Genomic DNA, 15,551 nt, shown 5'->3' with positions numbered 1-15,551 from the left:
AGTCCGAGGTTCCATTGATGGCGGCCTAGCCGATTATAAATCAATGGCCCAGTGGACGTATGAGCGGGACGGAGGAAGCATAATTGGCCCTCGCGCAAACAGGATATCGGACAGGTCCGGCGATGCCAACTCTTCGTTAATGAAGGGCATCTCGGATGGCCCAGCTAATGTTAATGGCTCATCAAATGGCGTCAGCCCCGCGGACGATATGCCATATTCTGCCAAGGCACAAATAGGATATCGGAAGTGCCTGGCGGACCCATCATTGGGACGTCGTCAGAACCCTGGGTTGGTAAGGGTCTTTGCCTATCTGCCGCTCTGGTCGAGCACAAACTACATGAAGGTTCTGTCTGCCACCCGACCAATTTGTTATCTTTGCCCGATGGGCCCGGAAATCATCGCCATCGCAAGGGATGACGGATGGTCCATCCGTAGCCCCTTCCATCATGCAACATACATGCTGCACACATCCATCACCATTCTCAGGAATACACACACGTTGAGTCCACCCGTCGCCTTCGCCGAGACCAAATCTACGGGCTCCACCATTCTCGGCTATATACGACGAGTGCTGGGCCCATCCGTCGTCCTTTCCGATTCCACAGTCATGGGTGGAAGGGTCTATTCCTGAGTTTCTTCCAAGCACATTCAGCCCATCAGCCACCATTTTCGCGAGCAAATAAGCATGTTCTGGGCCCATCCATAGCCTTCCCCGAGACTCCACCCGAAGTTATTCTATCCATGGGGGACTGGGCCCGTCCGTTGCCTTTTCCGAGTTCAAACACAGCGGACTGGGCCCATCCGTCACTGTTTCCGAGACCGCATCTGCATATGCACTGGCCCAATTTGCCTTTTCTGAGATGAAATCCACGGTGGGCCCATCTGTGGTGATTTTCAAGATTACATGCAATCCGCTGGGCCTATCCTCAGGCATTGCACGCCCACCTGATCGCACATTTTGGGCCCATCCGTTGCCCTTGTTCCCGAGCATGCCTACAAGCTGGGCCCATCCGTCACAATTTTCGCAAATCCGCCTGGCCCATTCTCACCCTTAGGCATGCAGGCCCACCCGGTCACACATTTTGGGCCCATCCGTTGCCCTGTTTCCCGAGCCCATATGTACACATACATGCAGGCTGGGCCCATCCGTCAAAATTTTCGCAAATCCGCCTGGCCCATTCTCACCCTCAAGCATGCAGGCCTACCAGGTCACACATTTTGGGCCCACTCATCTCTATGGACCTCACACCTCAGCCCAGCCGCCAGTGTCGGTGATTTCTGCACTGTGGGCCCACCCGCTCCCACCCACCCATGGGCCCACCTTGGATGGCCCGGTTACCTGGGCAGAATCTCAACCTTTGGCTGTCTGACTAAGTCGGAAAATGTTACTGAATGGGCTCACATAGTGATTTTTCGCACTTTTATTGGCCCATTGCACGCCCTATCCAGGTCAGTAATCTCAGTCAATACTATTGGTAATTTTCACTAACTTCGTCGTCAAGATTGTCAACTGTGAGGTCAGCAAGTTCTTCGTCCCTGTCATTGTCATCTAGTAAGCTGTCTCGTCCATCACGGTCTTCGCCATCTTCATCCAAGTCAAGGTCAGATTCTGCAGCATCATCCTGGACTCTCTTGTAGTTGCCTAGCAAGTCCTTGTCACGTTGGAGCAGATTTGGAGCGCGGTAAGCCTTGCCTAAAATTTTCGTGTTATTGTTTATCTGTGTGATTACTGATTGGCTCACTAAGTTTGGGCGTTAACTTGGCCTTCTTGGAATCATGCTGACGGAGCGGCTGCAATGGTTGCTGAACACGGCCCTCATTTGACATTCTTTTGGGTTCTATGTGCGAAGGTAAATACAATCGATACTCTAAGTTCTACTCTGACCTTCTGTTACACTATTAGTGTGTTTGCGCTTGCCTTTTTGCAATGGTGTAGGTGCCGGTACTATGGTGGAACTAGTATGGGCCGGCTCTTTTTGGCCTCTGACTCTTGTGCGCTTCATAGGTCGATCTAAACGTATAATGTAAGTGGATATCTTATTGCTGTTATGAATTCTGACCAGGTCTTGTTAGCGCCAGAGTTTTGGCTGCACGAATTGCTTTTAAAACTTTCTGTTAGTGTTATATGGCACATAGAAAGTTTGTACTCTCACGTCGTCCTGAACTGGCTTCGTTTAACTCCCTGTTGTCAGTCTGGGTCTGCATTCTCACCTTGCGGGATGGCTTTTGTGAGGCCATCTTGATCCTTGGTTTCGGTGGACGGTGACAAAGGTGGGGGTTGAAAGAGAGGAAAGTAAAAATGCTAAGGTCTAGTTGGAAAGTTCAAGAGCCGACCAGGGTCTGTTGAACCTTGTTCACCTCAACTTGCTACGTGTTGAACCTTGTTCCCATTTCAGTTTACCGTTCAATAGCTTTCCCTCCGAGTCTATTCCTGTACCCCATTTCTTAGCACAACATGTCTTTTCGATGTGCAGGCTGCCATACACATTTCTCTCTAAGGGGATCGTACCTTCAACACCTCAGGAAGTCCTCCAATGTACACTGCCAACGTGAGCACAAGAGACTTGACAATTCGATGCACTGCCCCATACGCAGAGATGCACCCCGGCCCTCGCACCACAGCACTTTGACACCTGATGTCACACCAGATCCTCAGCCCTTTAGCGGGGATTATTTTGGTAACGACTATGGTGAAGAAGACTTTCCTGATGTGAATGATGACAGACCCGTCCACATTGATGTTCACCATGACATGAATGTGGCCGAGCAGGATGATAACGCACCAGAGACTGACAATGAAGACACTGAAGTTGATTTAAGCATGGGGTGGGAGCCACCACGTAACCTAGAACGCAATGTGCGGTCACCAACACCAGAGGTTGGTGGTCATGATTCTCAACCTTCGCAGAATTCCAGGCTGGACGAGGGAGAACACGAGCAGCTGCGTAATGCTCCAGTCACCATTGAACACTTTGGGGGCAAAGCTGGTGCTCCGTTGCATGACGTGCCTCAAGTGAAGATATCCGAGTACACACACTACTCAGTTGATGTGGAGGGAAGTGCGAAAAATCCATGGGCACCATTTAATTCTCAGATAGATTGGGAGGTTGCACAATGGGCAAAATTACGAGGTCCAGGATCAACTGCATTCACTGATCTCTTGATGATTGAAGGTGTATGTGAAATTTCATTCGCATTTTTGGCATGTAGGCTCACATCCATTATCTCAGGTCTGTGGGGCACTTGGGCTGTCTTACAAGAACTCAGTCGAACTCAATAAGATCATTGACACCAAAATTCCTTCACGTCGACCTCGTTTTGTTCATCACGAAGCCTGTGTAGCAGGTGAAACCTATGATCTATTCTCGCGGGACATATTGGAATGTGTTCGAGCTCTGTATGGTGATCCTGAGCATGCACAATACTTGTCTTTTGCACCGGAGAGACACTATGCAGATGCAGACAAGACTCAATGTTTGTATCATGACTTGTGTACTGGTGAATGGTGGTGGGCAACTCAAGTACGTATTCGATGTTTGTATTAGTTGATCACTTGCTCATGTTTGACTGTAGGATGTTTTGGAACAATCAAAACCGGGAGCCACGATAATCCCCATCATCATCTCATCGGACAAGACACAGATCACGCTGTTCCGAAACAAAACTGCTTACCCAGTTTATCTTACCATTGGCAATTTGCCGAAGAGCATCCGACGTAAACCCTCCCGCCGAGGTCAAATTCTCCTGGCATATCTGCCAACAACACGTCTCACACAAATTACCAACAAAGCCTCACGGCGTCGTACCCTAGCCAACCTCTTTCATGCATGCATGTCACGCATTGTTGAGCCATTGAAATCAGCTGGTGTGGATAGCATGGTATTGATGAGTGGAGATGGTATTACATGACGCTGTCATCCAATCTTTGCCGCCTTTGTTGGGGACTACCCTGAACAGTGCCTAGTCACTGGCACCATGAACAGAGATTGTCCTGTCTGCACCTGTCCCCACAATGAACTTGGTAAACACCCCTCTCAACACGAATTGCATGATCTCGATGCTATTTTGGACACACTCGAACTTCTTGGATCGCCGCTATACACCCAAGCGTGTCATGATCTTCGCATCAAGCCACTTCAGCATCCCTTCTGGGAAGATCTCCCATACCTCAATATATTCCAGTCTATCACACCTGATATCCTGCATCAGCTCTACCAAGGGGTAATGAAACACATGATCGGCTGGGTTACCGAAATCGTTGGAGCTGCCGAGATAGATGCACGGGTTCGTCGCCTTCCGCCCAATCATTCCATGCGAATTTTTCAGAAAGGTATCACGACATTAAGCCATGTCAGTGGTGTGGAGCACAAGCAAATGTCACGCTTTTTACTTGGCCTCGTCGTTGATGTGCGGCTGCCTGGAAATGCATCTCCAGCAAGACTAGTGCGCGCCACTCGATCTCTTCTAGATTTCCTCTATCTCGCCCAGTTCCCCGTTCACTCCAATTCATCAATTGATGCCCTTGAAACAACGCTGGATGAATTCCATGCCAATAAAGGTGTTTTCGAGGACCTCGGCATCCGTAATAACTTCAATATTCCGAAGCTCCACTTTCTTCAACACTACGCTAGATCAATCAAACTGTTTGGCACGACAGACAACTTCAACACGGAGGCAACTGAGAGGCTTCATATTGATTTCGCGAAGGACGCTTATGCTGCTACCAATCACAAAGACGAGTTTTGGCAGATGACGAAGTGGCTCAAACGAAAGGAGAAGGTTTTGCAGCATGCAAATTTTATCATGTGGCGCCGCAATTTGATTGCAACAAACTCGAATATCATTGTCGCTTGTCCTGCCGAACATTGGCAACCTCCTGATCTCGCATCCCTCTTTCACATCAAGATGACTCGTCATCCATCACGAAAGTTGGTTCCATTCCAAGAAATTACTTCTGCATCCTCGTTTCGCGCTATTCATTTTGTTCCCGCACTTGCAAGATTTATTGTCCAATATAATCACCCGACGCTATCCTTCCAGCAAATTGAAGATCGCGCAACAAACATTCATTTGCCTTGTGACTCCGTACCCGTCTTTCACCGTATCAAGTTCTGGAATAATGAGATACACGCAACCGAAACACTTGACTCTGTACATGCACAACCAGCGGTGAAGAACGGCGAAGGTTGTGTAGTCAAAGCCGCTCGCTTTGACACATGTCTCATACAGGTGCGCAATGTTGATATGCCTCCAGCATCTATCCAAGGTAAAAAAGAATTCGAGCACACCGGATCTTCTGGCACTGACATGAATACTTGTAGATTTACGTGTTGCGCAGGTTCGCGTTGTCTTTTCTTTGCCTCAAACGGTGGTGAAGCGATATTTCAACCCTCAGAACCCCCCACCCCAACATCTTGCCTATGTGGAGTGGTTTTCGGCTTTCAGTCCTTTACCAGATACGCACTCTGGGTTGTATAAGGTCAGACGGCTGGTTCGTGATGGTGAACGCCAAGTATCAATTGTACCGGTCTCTTTGATTTCTCGAAGTGCTCACTTACTGCCTAAGTGGGGAGGAGCTGTTCCCGCAGAATGGACGAGCTTAGAAGTTCTTGATACATGCGCCACATTTTTTTTGAATGTTTTCAAAGACATGTATACTTACTTTAATGTAGGCTAATATACTATATTTTCCGTGAAGATGCATTTTTCTGCAATAATACGTGATAAAGCTGAGTAAAGTTGACTAAAATCAACTCATTCTGCAAATTTCGCATGGGAGGTTTTCCCTGATGGCCAACAGAAAGGACCGGGAAGACCCGAGGAAACCCCAGTCTATCTAGATGATCTAGTCTCTGGAATCATTACAAAATGGCAGCCGTGTCATTGCTTCAACCTTTGATTCACAAAAACCTGATGAGATTAGAAGCGATAATAAACATAAAAAAATGCAGAGATCAGTATGATCGGCCCTATCAAGAAGCGCGCTCGTGCATGCGCAAACAAAAACAGCACATCATCCTTCATTCCATTCCCTAGATTCTCTGTGATCAGCAAGGTATCATTGACATTGGGAACACTCACCATATATTTTCCCCTCCGCATGTTTCCATCCTTCCACCTTCTCTCCCAGCAAGTCGTCAGTTTGCTCCCACTTATCAATCTGCAGCAGCTCTTCGTCGCATTGTAGCTGGACACGGACAACCTGGCCAGTGCATTTCATTATCGCCTTCACGATAGATATAGGCCATTGCCAATTTTCATTGAGCCAGAAATACCACCAGTAATTGTTCCGGAAGTCGCGTAAACGCAAGGCGACCGAGAGAATATCCTGCGATGCTGCAGTGTCACTATCAGACAGCTCGGCTGTGAAATCGACATCCAAGGCGTCCCAAGCGGCTTTCTGCATTTTTCCTGGTCGATATATCACTACTGTATCCTGCACGAACCCATGATAGCTCCACAGGGAAGTGATAAAATGGTGCCAGAGAGACTCCTCGTCTTTGGGATGACGTATATGCACATAATACTTCACGTTATCGAGGGTGACTAGCAGAATGATGATCTTGAAGAGATCAATCTCAGCTTGTCCAAGAGAGATGGAGCGTATTGTAGCTCTGCAGAATGGTGAGCCTTTTCCGCCGTTGGGTGACAGAAGTTGTTCTATGAAGTTAGACAATGATACTTCGACTGGGTGCTCGTCACCGTCATCTTCAGGTAACTGGAGCGATGTGACAGTGGAAAGTAAGTGTGATGCTGCCATGTTGATTGCTGACCAAGGCCAGTCATTACAACTAGATTGATAGGGAAACGATTCATCGGAGGAAACATTGTGAGGGAGCTTGACTCACAAACTGTTCAAGCACCATGGAATCTCGATAAACAGGTGCTTCAGTTCATGGCAAAATCTTCCGACAATCTCTGGCCAAGTATGACCGCGAGGGTATATGATAAGTCCCGCAATCGTTCTCGCCACGTTGGTCACAACCAGCCAATCCAAGAATCCGAGCCGGTGATTTGTCACGACCTAAACGTGTGTCCTCTCGTTCATGCCAGTAAGTATTTGCATATGAAGTGACCTACCTTAATCCATGCGCCTGCTGGTTTGTGAATAAAGCCAGCTCTTCCGAGGGCCCATATTGCTATCGAGTCCCCTTGACGTAACCCCAGAGTCAATGGGTGATGATGTTCCATGACATGCACGGCGCCGTATGATCGCCTCCCCGATTCGCTCCGAAACTGTACGCTGAGTGGAAAGCAAGCGGGTTCAGAGACCTCGATGAGTCTTCCGTCTTGCGTTTGGCGAAGAATAGCACATCGAAACCATTCCATTCTATTGAGAGTGCTCTCAGTAACAGAGGCCAACTGTTCCTGGCCTGGTTCTAACTCCACAGTGCCGTAGATAAATATATGGACTGATGTGACTCTTGCTCCAGAGGTTGCAATCGGGGGGACCAGGATATATAGATATTTACTTGGCCCGCAGAAATTGTATCCCAGAAAGTGGGTGGCAATGCCCGGGAATGTGGGGATTAAATCTGTGAAGTCGGGTGGCAGGATAGTGTATGTGTGGTCTTGACCATTCGTGTTGGCTGTCCGGTCCTTGTAAATGCAAAGTTCCTTGATGCGTAGTGCCCAGTTGAGAGGACCGAAAATGACATGTCTGAACCAAAGTCCGAGACCAATGAAGCCACAAAGGAAGCAAACACATCGCAGAGTACAATACTCGTGCCAACGTAGGTCATGCCTCCCTTTCTCTGAGAATTCAGGCTATCAGGCAAGATACTGCATTGAGATGTACGAGACACACCTATGCAATGCAAGAGCAGACCGCCAAACGCACCATACTCGGTCAACAGATAAATTTTGAGCTGGTCCAATGTTACATCCCTCCCTGACATAGTCACTATCTCAACGTTGCTACTAGACTCTATGGCAATGGCCATAGCAATGCCTCGAGACCAAGCCCAACAGTTGGCACTGAACAACGCATAGGCTTTATGTTTCGTCCCTATTTGCCTTAGAATCCGAGCAATGGAATGAAGAGTGACCGGGCTATGAGTAGAATGATCAGAAAACTGGATTTCGAGGACAGTCATGGTGCATTTCCTCCGATGATTTTCATGGGGATCATTTGGTTTATAAAACATTGCTTCATCTGCGCTGCCTTTCTGACTGCCAACAAGACTGCTAAGAGTCACGGGTATTCGTTCTCCTAGTCCTGTGCCATGCCAAGAATGTTCCAAGTAAAGCAGACGCGTTTCACTTGCATAAGTCAGAGTAAGTACGATGAACTCGTGACGCCAGTGGGAAAATCGGGTATCCTTGAGCAATTCCAGTTTATGTATTAGTGCCTTGCCATATTTCGAGGCAGTGGTTTTGACAGTAGACGTAGTGCCGGGAGTGAGCCCATCTGAATTATTAATATTTATGGTGGTGATGATTTGTAAAGTTGTCACTCACTCAAGAGTTTTGTTATAGACTCACCACGACCACTCGCCTGCTGATACTCTGACTTTCCCAAGACCATTTTGCATAAATCATCGATGCGATATTCTGAATCAATATCAAACGACATAGCGCTGGTCATGGTGTGGCATGCTGTGGAAGCCGCTTATGCTCTTCTCCACGTTCCATATACTAAACATGGCTGAAATGAGCCCTCGAGCAGTCTGATTCCGCCTCGAGTCTGACCGCCTTATACCAGCAGCCTTCATATGATGTTTCGTCTCCTCTCCAAATTATATCTGTTGTGTCTCCAAATCTTGGATAATGTTCTCTTGTTCCAAATGGGTCACACTTATCTTGCCCGATTTCATGAATTTGCCGATGCCGCTGAAGCAGACGGCCTACAAGCTGTCAATCGCTGGCGCGTGGAACAGCAAGCAGAGTGGAATAGAGTATCGAACACGGTAAGCTGTATATACTCAAACGAGTCGTCGACCTCCACTAATACATCATACAAAATTCATGTTTTGTACAGCTCGCGTTCCTCGCCACTATGAGTGCAGCTATCCTCGCGATTTCACCACCCGCTCCCCCTCTCGCTTTCTCTGTTTGGCTGGGAGCAGCTGGGTTGAGCGTCTGCGGTCTTTTCATTGTTCAGTACTTCCCTATCCAGGCGTTCTCTATTTCGGACGAGGACATGGCAGAGCTAGTGAAAGGTTGCAATTACATCAACCCAACTTTTCTTGCGATTGCGGTCGCCAGCCCTGTCATATTCGCCCTCTGGTCATCTATCCTTTTTGCCGTTGGCATCGTCGATTACATTATTGAGAATACTCATGGCAAACCGCGGTTCATGCTATTCTCGCTTGTACCAGTCGCTATCGGTTTCATGGCAAGCGCGGCCGTCATGGTCATCGCCAGCATCATTGGGCAACGTGTTAAAGCCCGTGTAGGTGTTCTGTTACTGATACTTTTCCTTGTTTGACCCTTTCTCTCCTAACCTCACTAGTATAAGGGAAAGCCACGCCATAGGTGGCATGGCTTACCGCACAATGACGGAAATGGTCTGTAATTTTTATATCATCTTCGTATCTGCTGTGAATATGTTGCACAGGAAGTTCATTGAACTTGACACGGACGAGCGTGGGCGCCTGACCTTGAAGGGGGTGTCGACTGTGGATTAGTTGCATCCACAACCATCTCATCGTTCCATACATTGGCCTCGCTTCTTTGATAATATCCAAAGTCTCAGCAAACATTTACATCGTTGTATTAGGCATGTAGGATTGAGTCGTTTTCTTCCTTATTTTGTACAGCAGCGCTGGAATTCTCTGAAATTATTGTACACGCATTACATCCTTCTGTTGTAATGAACTACTCCCTCTTGTAAAGCTCCAGCCACACCATTGATCACGGCTCTTTTGAGACGACAAGCAAATTTACCAGATAAGCTGGCCGCTAAAGGAATGTGGCAAGGAATCTGTCAGATTTTTGATGCTGTGCGAAACCGGCAGACATACCCATCAACGCGATGCTCCCCGCCAGTCATGTAACTGGCGTACTCAGACAAGAGGAAAAGTGCCTGGCCTGCGATCTGATCGGGCTACAATTTGTAAAATAAGCGAATCAGTAAATTCTAAATGAAACGCACAGTATGTACATACCGTAGCGAATTTTCTCATGGGAATGTGGTCCTTTTCATATTGAATGACTTCGTCGGGCAAATTATCAGTTTGGTCCGTCTTCACTAATACATATTTTCAGTACGTCGTGCTCGAGCCATAGAAAGAAATACTGACCATATCCAGGAGCAACTGAATTCACTCTGATGTTGTGATTAGCCCACTCAGCAGCCAACCCCATGGTAAGGTTGGAGACAGCGGCCTTGGAGGAGTTGTAAAAGACCTGCGTCAAGGGTTCGTTTGTCGCAGCTTGGTTAATGATCTGCGAGCTTATGGAGGACGTGATCACAATGGAAAGGTTCTCCAATTTTTTCCCTTTCCAAAGTCTGCCATATTCGTCAGGTCTTGCCTTCCACAAAATACATGGAAGAGCTTACTTTGCAGCAGCCACAGCGCTGTTGAATACGCCCAAGACATTAACATTATACACGTACTTAAAGTCCTCTGTAGTGAGTTCAAGAGCAGGCTTTACGACAGAAACACCAGCATTCTATAATCAAACCGCTCGTGTCAAAAGACAATCTGGCGGAAACAAATCTACTCACTGCAATAAGACCTGTGACGGGGCCAAGCTCTTTGTCGATGGACTCAAACATCTCAACTGTCTGCTTAGCATTGGTGACGTCGCACTTGTAAGCCTGTGCAGGAGGATAGGGGTCTGCATGAAGACGGCATTTCAGCGAGGTTGGTTTACATACCCTGACTTTGACGCTGAATTCCTTCTCAAGATCTTCAGCGACTTTAGGGGCGTCCTTGTTACTCCTAACCACACATTAATTAGCAATTGACAGCGTCAAAGTAGCTAAGCTCGACTTGTAGATGATTGCTACTCGGGCACCAGCCTTAGCGAGAGCGCGGCTAAACCCAAGCCCAATTCCACGGTTACCCCCAGTGACTATGATGCATTTCCCTGCACGTATAATTAGGAAGAATTAGACCGACTGCCACTGATGACCCAGGGCGACGTACCAGAAAACTCGATGGTAAGAGGTTTAGACATTGTGAGTTTTGTAGTGTATAAGTGTTGACTGCGAGTGTAGATGGCTGTTGAGAAGTCGGAGAAGACTAGAAAGGAGACTAGAGGCAAGCAGTATATAAACTGTCGTGGTTCGAAGACGTCATAACCGTCCCCTCTTTGAATTTGATAGTCAGTACTCTATTGCCCGAGCCAGGGATGAGTCCCCTCTTCTGATTGAACTGGCCAACTTGAACTGTAATATGGATCTGCCTTTCTGGACTAGCAGGTACTACTCACAACGCTGGGGCACAGTTAGTCCGACAATTGGCCTAGTCACCCAAATATTTTCGTCTGTACAGAATATTGACAAACAGTGTCACCTGAAGGCGTGAGGCGGCCGATTAATAGAATCTGCACTGCTGTGGAAGTTAAGCTAGCCTTATCATGTCTCCATTCACCCCGAATCCCAGCACATTGACTGAAGTATGACCCACTTGAAATGAGATCGATACAAGTTATCCCTAACCATACATCAGGGCCACAGTACCTGCGCTACTTGTGCTTGCCCGTAGCTTTCCCTTTACCCTTATGGAAAGCCTTGCCCTCAAAACCAGGTCGAGCTTTAGTTTTCCCCTTTGACGACGACGACTTCCTTTTATCGCTTCGTCGCTCATTTCGCATCGCGATGTTATCTGATCGTTTCTTCTGTTTTGCAGCCATGGAAGCTGCGAGCTGGTCTTTCCTCTCCTCCCTGCAACAATATAAGTATCAATAAAAAACCAAGTGATCATCAACAGCTTACCAGGACTTCTTGCTCTTCACTTTCTCCTTTTCTTTCCGTTTTACTGCCTTCTTCAGGCGCCCTTCGTCATCCTTGACCTTGACACCTTCGACACGCGCCTCCGCTTTTGCCCAACGACTCTTATCTTCTATAGCCTTGCGTTTGTCCTCCGGCATCGAATCCAATTTTTCCTTCCGCGCAGCGAGCTGCGACAGAGCTTGATTAGGATTAGAAGACGTCTTGAGTGATGCAGCCTTTTTGCTCGAACTCCCGGCCACCACAGAAAAAGATACATTAGTCAATGGACCGTCGATAGGGCGAGATGCTGCAGTTCCTTTCGAAGCGACTGGCAAGTCCGGAACAAGTAGCTGATTCTGTTTTTCGAGCACACAGGGATGAACTCGAGCTCAAACCTCGCAAGGTGCGAAAATACCTTGACAGGAAGACCCTTCGTCACTTCCTTCTTGCTTCCTTTTTTGCCTTCAGCCTCTGCCTTGCGCCTCTCTTTTGTCTCTTTTCGTCTTTTTTCACGAAGCGCGGCGCGTTGCTTTCTCCTTTCTTCCAAAAGCTCGTCTTTATCTCCCGGCTCTCCACCACCTTGTCCACCACGTCGGAGAGCTGCCATGCGCAAATGTAATTTATCTCGGAGAGCAGCGATACTCTCTGGTTTAGCCATGGGCACTATAGAGTCAAGTGGGGCGGCCATAACGGTATCACTGAGATCCACATCATCCACTTGCATAACGTCGTCGTCGGCATCAGAATCAGACCCGAGTATCGCAGCTTTCCGCTTCCCTTTGACTTTCGAGTTGTTTTTTTCTAGCTCAAGAGCAGCTTCGTTCTGAAGGTCGATGACTGACTTTTGATTGGCTGGGTCCAGCTAGGAAAATAAGAACTCAGACTCAAAAGGGAACATCAGGCAGTGATGATAGTGGCAGACCTTATCCCTACGAGCCTTTTTTGATGCCTCCTTCGCAGCTTGTTTGGGTGCTTTCTTGTTTTTGCTGTGTTTTTGATACTTGGACGGAACCTGTCCGATGCGCACGACGCGATTCAGATTCATCAATGAACGACTGAAAATTTAAATAACACACATTGTCGTCTGCATCATGATCATCTTTCGGCAGGTAGTATTTGGCAGGTATCAAGTTTAGTAAAGCCTCGAAGGTATCATTATGAGCCTCGACTGAGGCGCGCAGGACTTCGACGGGTGTTGGGGGCATTGGTACGAACGGGCACGAAAGAACGGATCTGATGGTTTGCAACGGGAGCAGAATTCAAAGATTATTATTACGTCATACAGGTCTACATATAGATACATAGTAGCCTCTATGTAAATACTATATGCGGCCACATCAGGAAAGCGACGCGAAAATGGTAAAGTGTTAGAAAGGTTTATTTAAAGTAAAATTCGTACAATATATATCACAATTGTACTTCAAATGACAGAGCTTTGAATACCCGGACTACGTTGGATAGAAACCACCAAATGCACATTTGTGCAGTCTCGTTGCAATTATCTGCCATTTTGTCAACAGATTGCAATACCCACCAGCCGTGAGAATGAATTATTAAGTTGCCCAAAGTCACCACAGTCACCTAGTTGAGCACTAGCGGTGATACACTATCATTCTGCCATGCCCTGGTCGTGGTATGTGACCTTTGGCTGTTGCGCAATCTCTAGATGAATGCTAACATCAGATAATTTTTTATATGGCCGGACTGCTTTGGATCAAAGCTGCCAACGGCCCAAATGTGTAAAGCGATTATAATGCAGTTTCAATCCGCTTATCACCGGCAACCTATGCTTTTCAATGGAACTTCGACAAATCCTCCCTTGACGTTGGCGTTAGGTAAAGTCTTGCAACGTTAGTTTGTTTTGGACTGAGTTCCCTTTGGTACAAGGATGCGGAACGATGACGATGCGGTACTATCCGCCAGCTTACTGCTAAGGTATGGTCGTGAGGTGCAAGGTGAGTCAGTCATTCCATTCTCCACAAAATCTTAATAAACTCTGGCAGTAGATAAGGTCTTGTGACGTTAGCGTGTTCTGGACCGAGTTCCCTTCAGTACATGGATGCGGGGCGATGACGATGCGGTATCATCTGCCAGCTCACTGCTGAGATATGGTCGTTAGGTGCAAGGTGAGTCAGTCAGTCCATTCTCCACAAACTGTTGATGCACTCTGGCGCTAGATAAGGTCTTGCGACATTAGCGTGTTCTGGATCGAGCTCCCTTCGGTGCAAGGATGCGGGGCGATGACGACGCGATACCATCCGCCAGCTTACTGCTGAGATATGGTCGTTAGGTCCAAGGTGAGTCTGTCATTCTGTTCTCTACAAACTCTTGATAATCTCTGGTACTAGATAAGGTCTTGTGACGTTAGTGTGTTCTGGTTCGAGTTCCCTTTGGTGCAAGGATGCGGGGCGATGACGATGCGATACTATCTGCCAGCTCACTGCCAAGGTATGGTCATTAAGTGTAAGGTGGGTTAGTCAGTCTATTCTCCACGAAGTCTTGATAAACTCTGACGCTATATAAGGCCTTGCGACGTTAGTTTGTTCTGGACCGAGCTGCGTTCGTTACAAGAGTGCGGGACGATGACGACGTGGTACCATCCGCTAGCTTGTTGCAGAGGTAGGGCTATTACAATTCATCTCGGCTTATTTCAGATCATTATTGGCTGTAGGTCTATCTTCTGGTCACTCGAGTGCTCTAGTTGACGACAACATGCTTATGCTTATATTAGTTGTAATTTATTATACGAAAACATGTTTCTAGAAAGACTACGATGAAATTAAGTTTGAATCTGTAGTTTGTTTGATCGCAAGACGTTTGAGCCGTATTTTCGATAAGGCACTGTTGGCGCTGATAGGTCGTTTAGCGGCAGAGGAAGTGGGAAACACTTGGCTGGCACATAACAATGCATGAGCCTCAGTGATATAACGAAGAGTAATAAAAAATACCGATTCCACCAAGTGAGTAGGTCATCAACCTCCTTAGATTCCTCAGGATCTTCGAAGAGGTCGAGGAGGCTATGATAAAATGTTTCTGAGTCGGTCGTTGTGTCGGTCCTTGAGAACACCGAAGAAGAACTTATAGCAAATCGGACCTTCGGTTGCATGTATGTCAGCTATCAGCTATTCAACGAGAAAGACATGCGTCGACGAACCTGAGTTGCAACGTAAGCTATGGACGCGATGGTGACGGAATTCATGCCATGAAGGCGAGCATTCCCGGACCGCGTGGCTTTCGGTTCTTTGTCGACCGAACTTGGAGACGTAAAGACATACTTGTAGGCCTGACATGCAAGCAATCAGTAGTGAACTATGTAAAAATACATTTGCCTACTCACACATACCAACAAGCGGCTCCTAAGAAGACCGCACCATGGGTCATCCGCATCAAACGTATGGTGGGCATATAAGAAAATGGGCCATTGGTCCCCACAGACTAACATTTCGCCACTTCGGAGGTTCTCTCTCGTTCTGTTGAGAATCAAGCGCAAAAAACGTTGTCAGGACTACCGATGCTAGAAAAAAGAAAACGAAAACATACTCTGCGTCCTTCCAGTCCAACCCAGCAGGACAAAGCAGTGATCCGGTAAGCTCGTGGTTGAATCCCCGATCGATCTTTGAGTTCCTGTGTAGGGGGGGCTGAATTGCTGCCCCTTTCGGAGAAATCC

General features: G+C 47.4%; 8 protein-coding genes across 8 annotated transcripts; 3 read left to right on the top strand and 5 right to left on the bottom strand.

Annotated features, from left to right (window-relative positions):
• Positions 1–139: 139 nt before the first annotated feature.
• Positions 140–631, top strand: F5891DRAFT_1204080 (uncharacterized protein; the record flags this gene model as incomplete). Its single annotated transcript, XM_041368972.1, has 1 exon — positions 140–631. The coding sequence occupies one exon, from the start codon at positions 140–142 to the stop codon at positions 629–631; it is 492 nt and encodes a 163-aa protein (XP_041216123.1).
• A 99-nt stretch (positions 632–730) lies between these two features.
• On the bottom strand, positions 731–2,003 carry F5891DRAFT_991325 (uncharacterized protein; the record flags this gene model as incomplete). The annotated part of the gene is made up of 7 exons (XM_041378107.1): positions 731–1,000; positions 1,130–1,201; positions 1,250–1,339; positions 1,403–1,441; positions 1,491–1,693; positions 1,743–1,838; positions 1,886–2,003. The coding sequence occupies 7 exons, from the start codon at positions 2,001–2,003 to the stop codon at positions 731–733; spliced, it is 888 nt and encodes a 295-aa protein (XP_041216122.1).
• A 452-nt stretch (positions 2,004–2,455) lies between these two features.
• F5891DRAFT_1168369 (uncharacterized protein) lies at positions 2,456–5,677 on the top strand (the record flags this gene model as incomplete). The annotated part of the gene is made up of 8 exons (XM_041365453.1): positions 2,456–2,878; positions 3,020–3,175; positions 3,231–3,521; positions 3,574–3,898; positions 3,965–4,558; positions 4,658–5,151; positions 5,176–5,266; positions 5,322–5,677. 8 exons carry the CDS (start codon positions 2,456–2,458, stop codon positions 5,675–5,677), a joined length of 2,730 nt encoding a protein of 909 aa, XP_041216121.1.
• Positions 5,678–6,930: 1,253 nt separating this feature from the next.
• Positions 6,931–8,946, bottom strand: F5891DRAFT_650946 (uncharacterized protein). Its single transcript, XM_041372650.1, has 3 exons — positions 8,461–8,946; positions 7,808–8,410; positions 6,931–7,754 (listed from the first exon to the last, which is right to left on the bottom strand). Exons 1-3 carry the CDS (start codon positions 8,585–8,587, stop codon positions 7,045–7,047), a joined length of 1,440 nt encoding a protein of 479 aa, XP_041216120.1. The 5' UTR covers positions 8,588–8,946; the 3' UTR covers positions 6,931–7,044.
• Positions 8,466–9,842, top strand: F5891DRAFT_650929 (uncharacterized protein). The gene is made up of 4 exons (XM_041372649.1): positions 8,466–8,909; positions 8,981–9,394; positions 9,455–9,509; positions 9,560–9,842. Exons 1-4 carry the CDS (start codon positions 8,715–8,717, stop codon positions 9,598–9,600), a joined length of 705 nt encoding a protein of 234 aa, XP_041216119.1. The 5' UTR covers positions 8,466–8,714; the 3' UTR covers positions 9,601–9,842.
• A 2-nt stretch (positions 9,843–9,844) lies between these two features.
• F5891DRAFT_1168368 (uncharacterized protein) lies at positions 9,845–11,127 on the bottom strand (the record flags this gene model as incomplete). Its single annotated transcript, XM_041365452.1, has 9 exons — positions 9,845–9,903; positions 9,966–10,048; positions 10,110–10,192; positions 10,245–10,453; positions 10,505–10,617; positions 10,673–10,765; positions 10,826–10,889; positions 10,941–11,037; positions 11,097–11,127. The coding sequence occupies 9 exons, from the start codon at positions 11,125–11,127 to the stop codon at positions 9,885–9,887; spliced, it is 792 nt and encodes a 263-aa protein (XP_041216118.1). The 3' UTR covers positions 9,845–9,884.
• Positions 11,128–11,411: 284 nt separating this feature from the next.
• F5891DRAFT_1285530 (surfeit locus protein 6-domain-containing protein) lies at positions 11,412–13,131 on the bottom strand. Its single transcript, XM_041370582.1, has 5 exons — positions 12,961–13,131; positions 12,807–12,896; positions 12,300–12,746; positions 11,888–12,240; positions 11,412–11,836 (listed from the first exon to the last, which is right to left on the bottom strand). The coding sequence occupies exons 1-5, from the start codon at positions 13,087–13,089 to the stop codon at positions 11,638–11,640; spliced, it is 1,218 nt and encodes a 405-aa protein (XP_041216117.1). The 5' UTR covers positions 13,090–13,131; the 3' UTR covers positions 11,412–11,637.
• A 1,521-nt stretch (positions 13,132–14,652) lies between these two features.
• F5891DRAFT_973331 (uncharacterized protein) lies at positions 14,653–15,551 on the bottom strand (the record flags this gene model as incomplete). Its single annotated transcript, XM_041376370.1, has 5 exons — positions 14,653–14,776; positions 14,833–14,978; positions 15,039–15,167; positions 15,222–15,354; positions 15,425–15,551. Coding segments are annotated over 5 exons (659 nt in total), but the record flags the coding sequence as incomplete, so codon positions are not given.

Source organism: Suillus fuscotomentosus, assembly GCF_016647785.1.
Source record: "Suillus fuscotomentosus strain FC203 chromosome Unknown F5891scaffold_624, whole genome shotgun sequence".
NCBI lineage: Eukaryota > Fungi > Basidiomycota > Agaricomycetes > Boletales > Suillaceae > Suillus > Suillus fuscotomentosus.
This window is presented reverse-complemented; position numbering and strand designations above follow the sequence as displayed.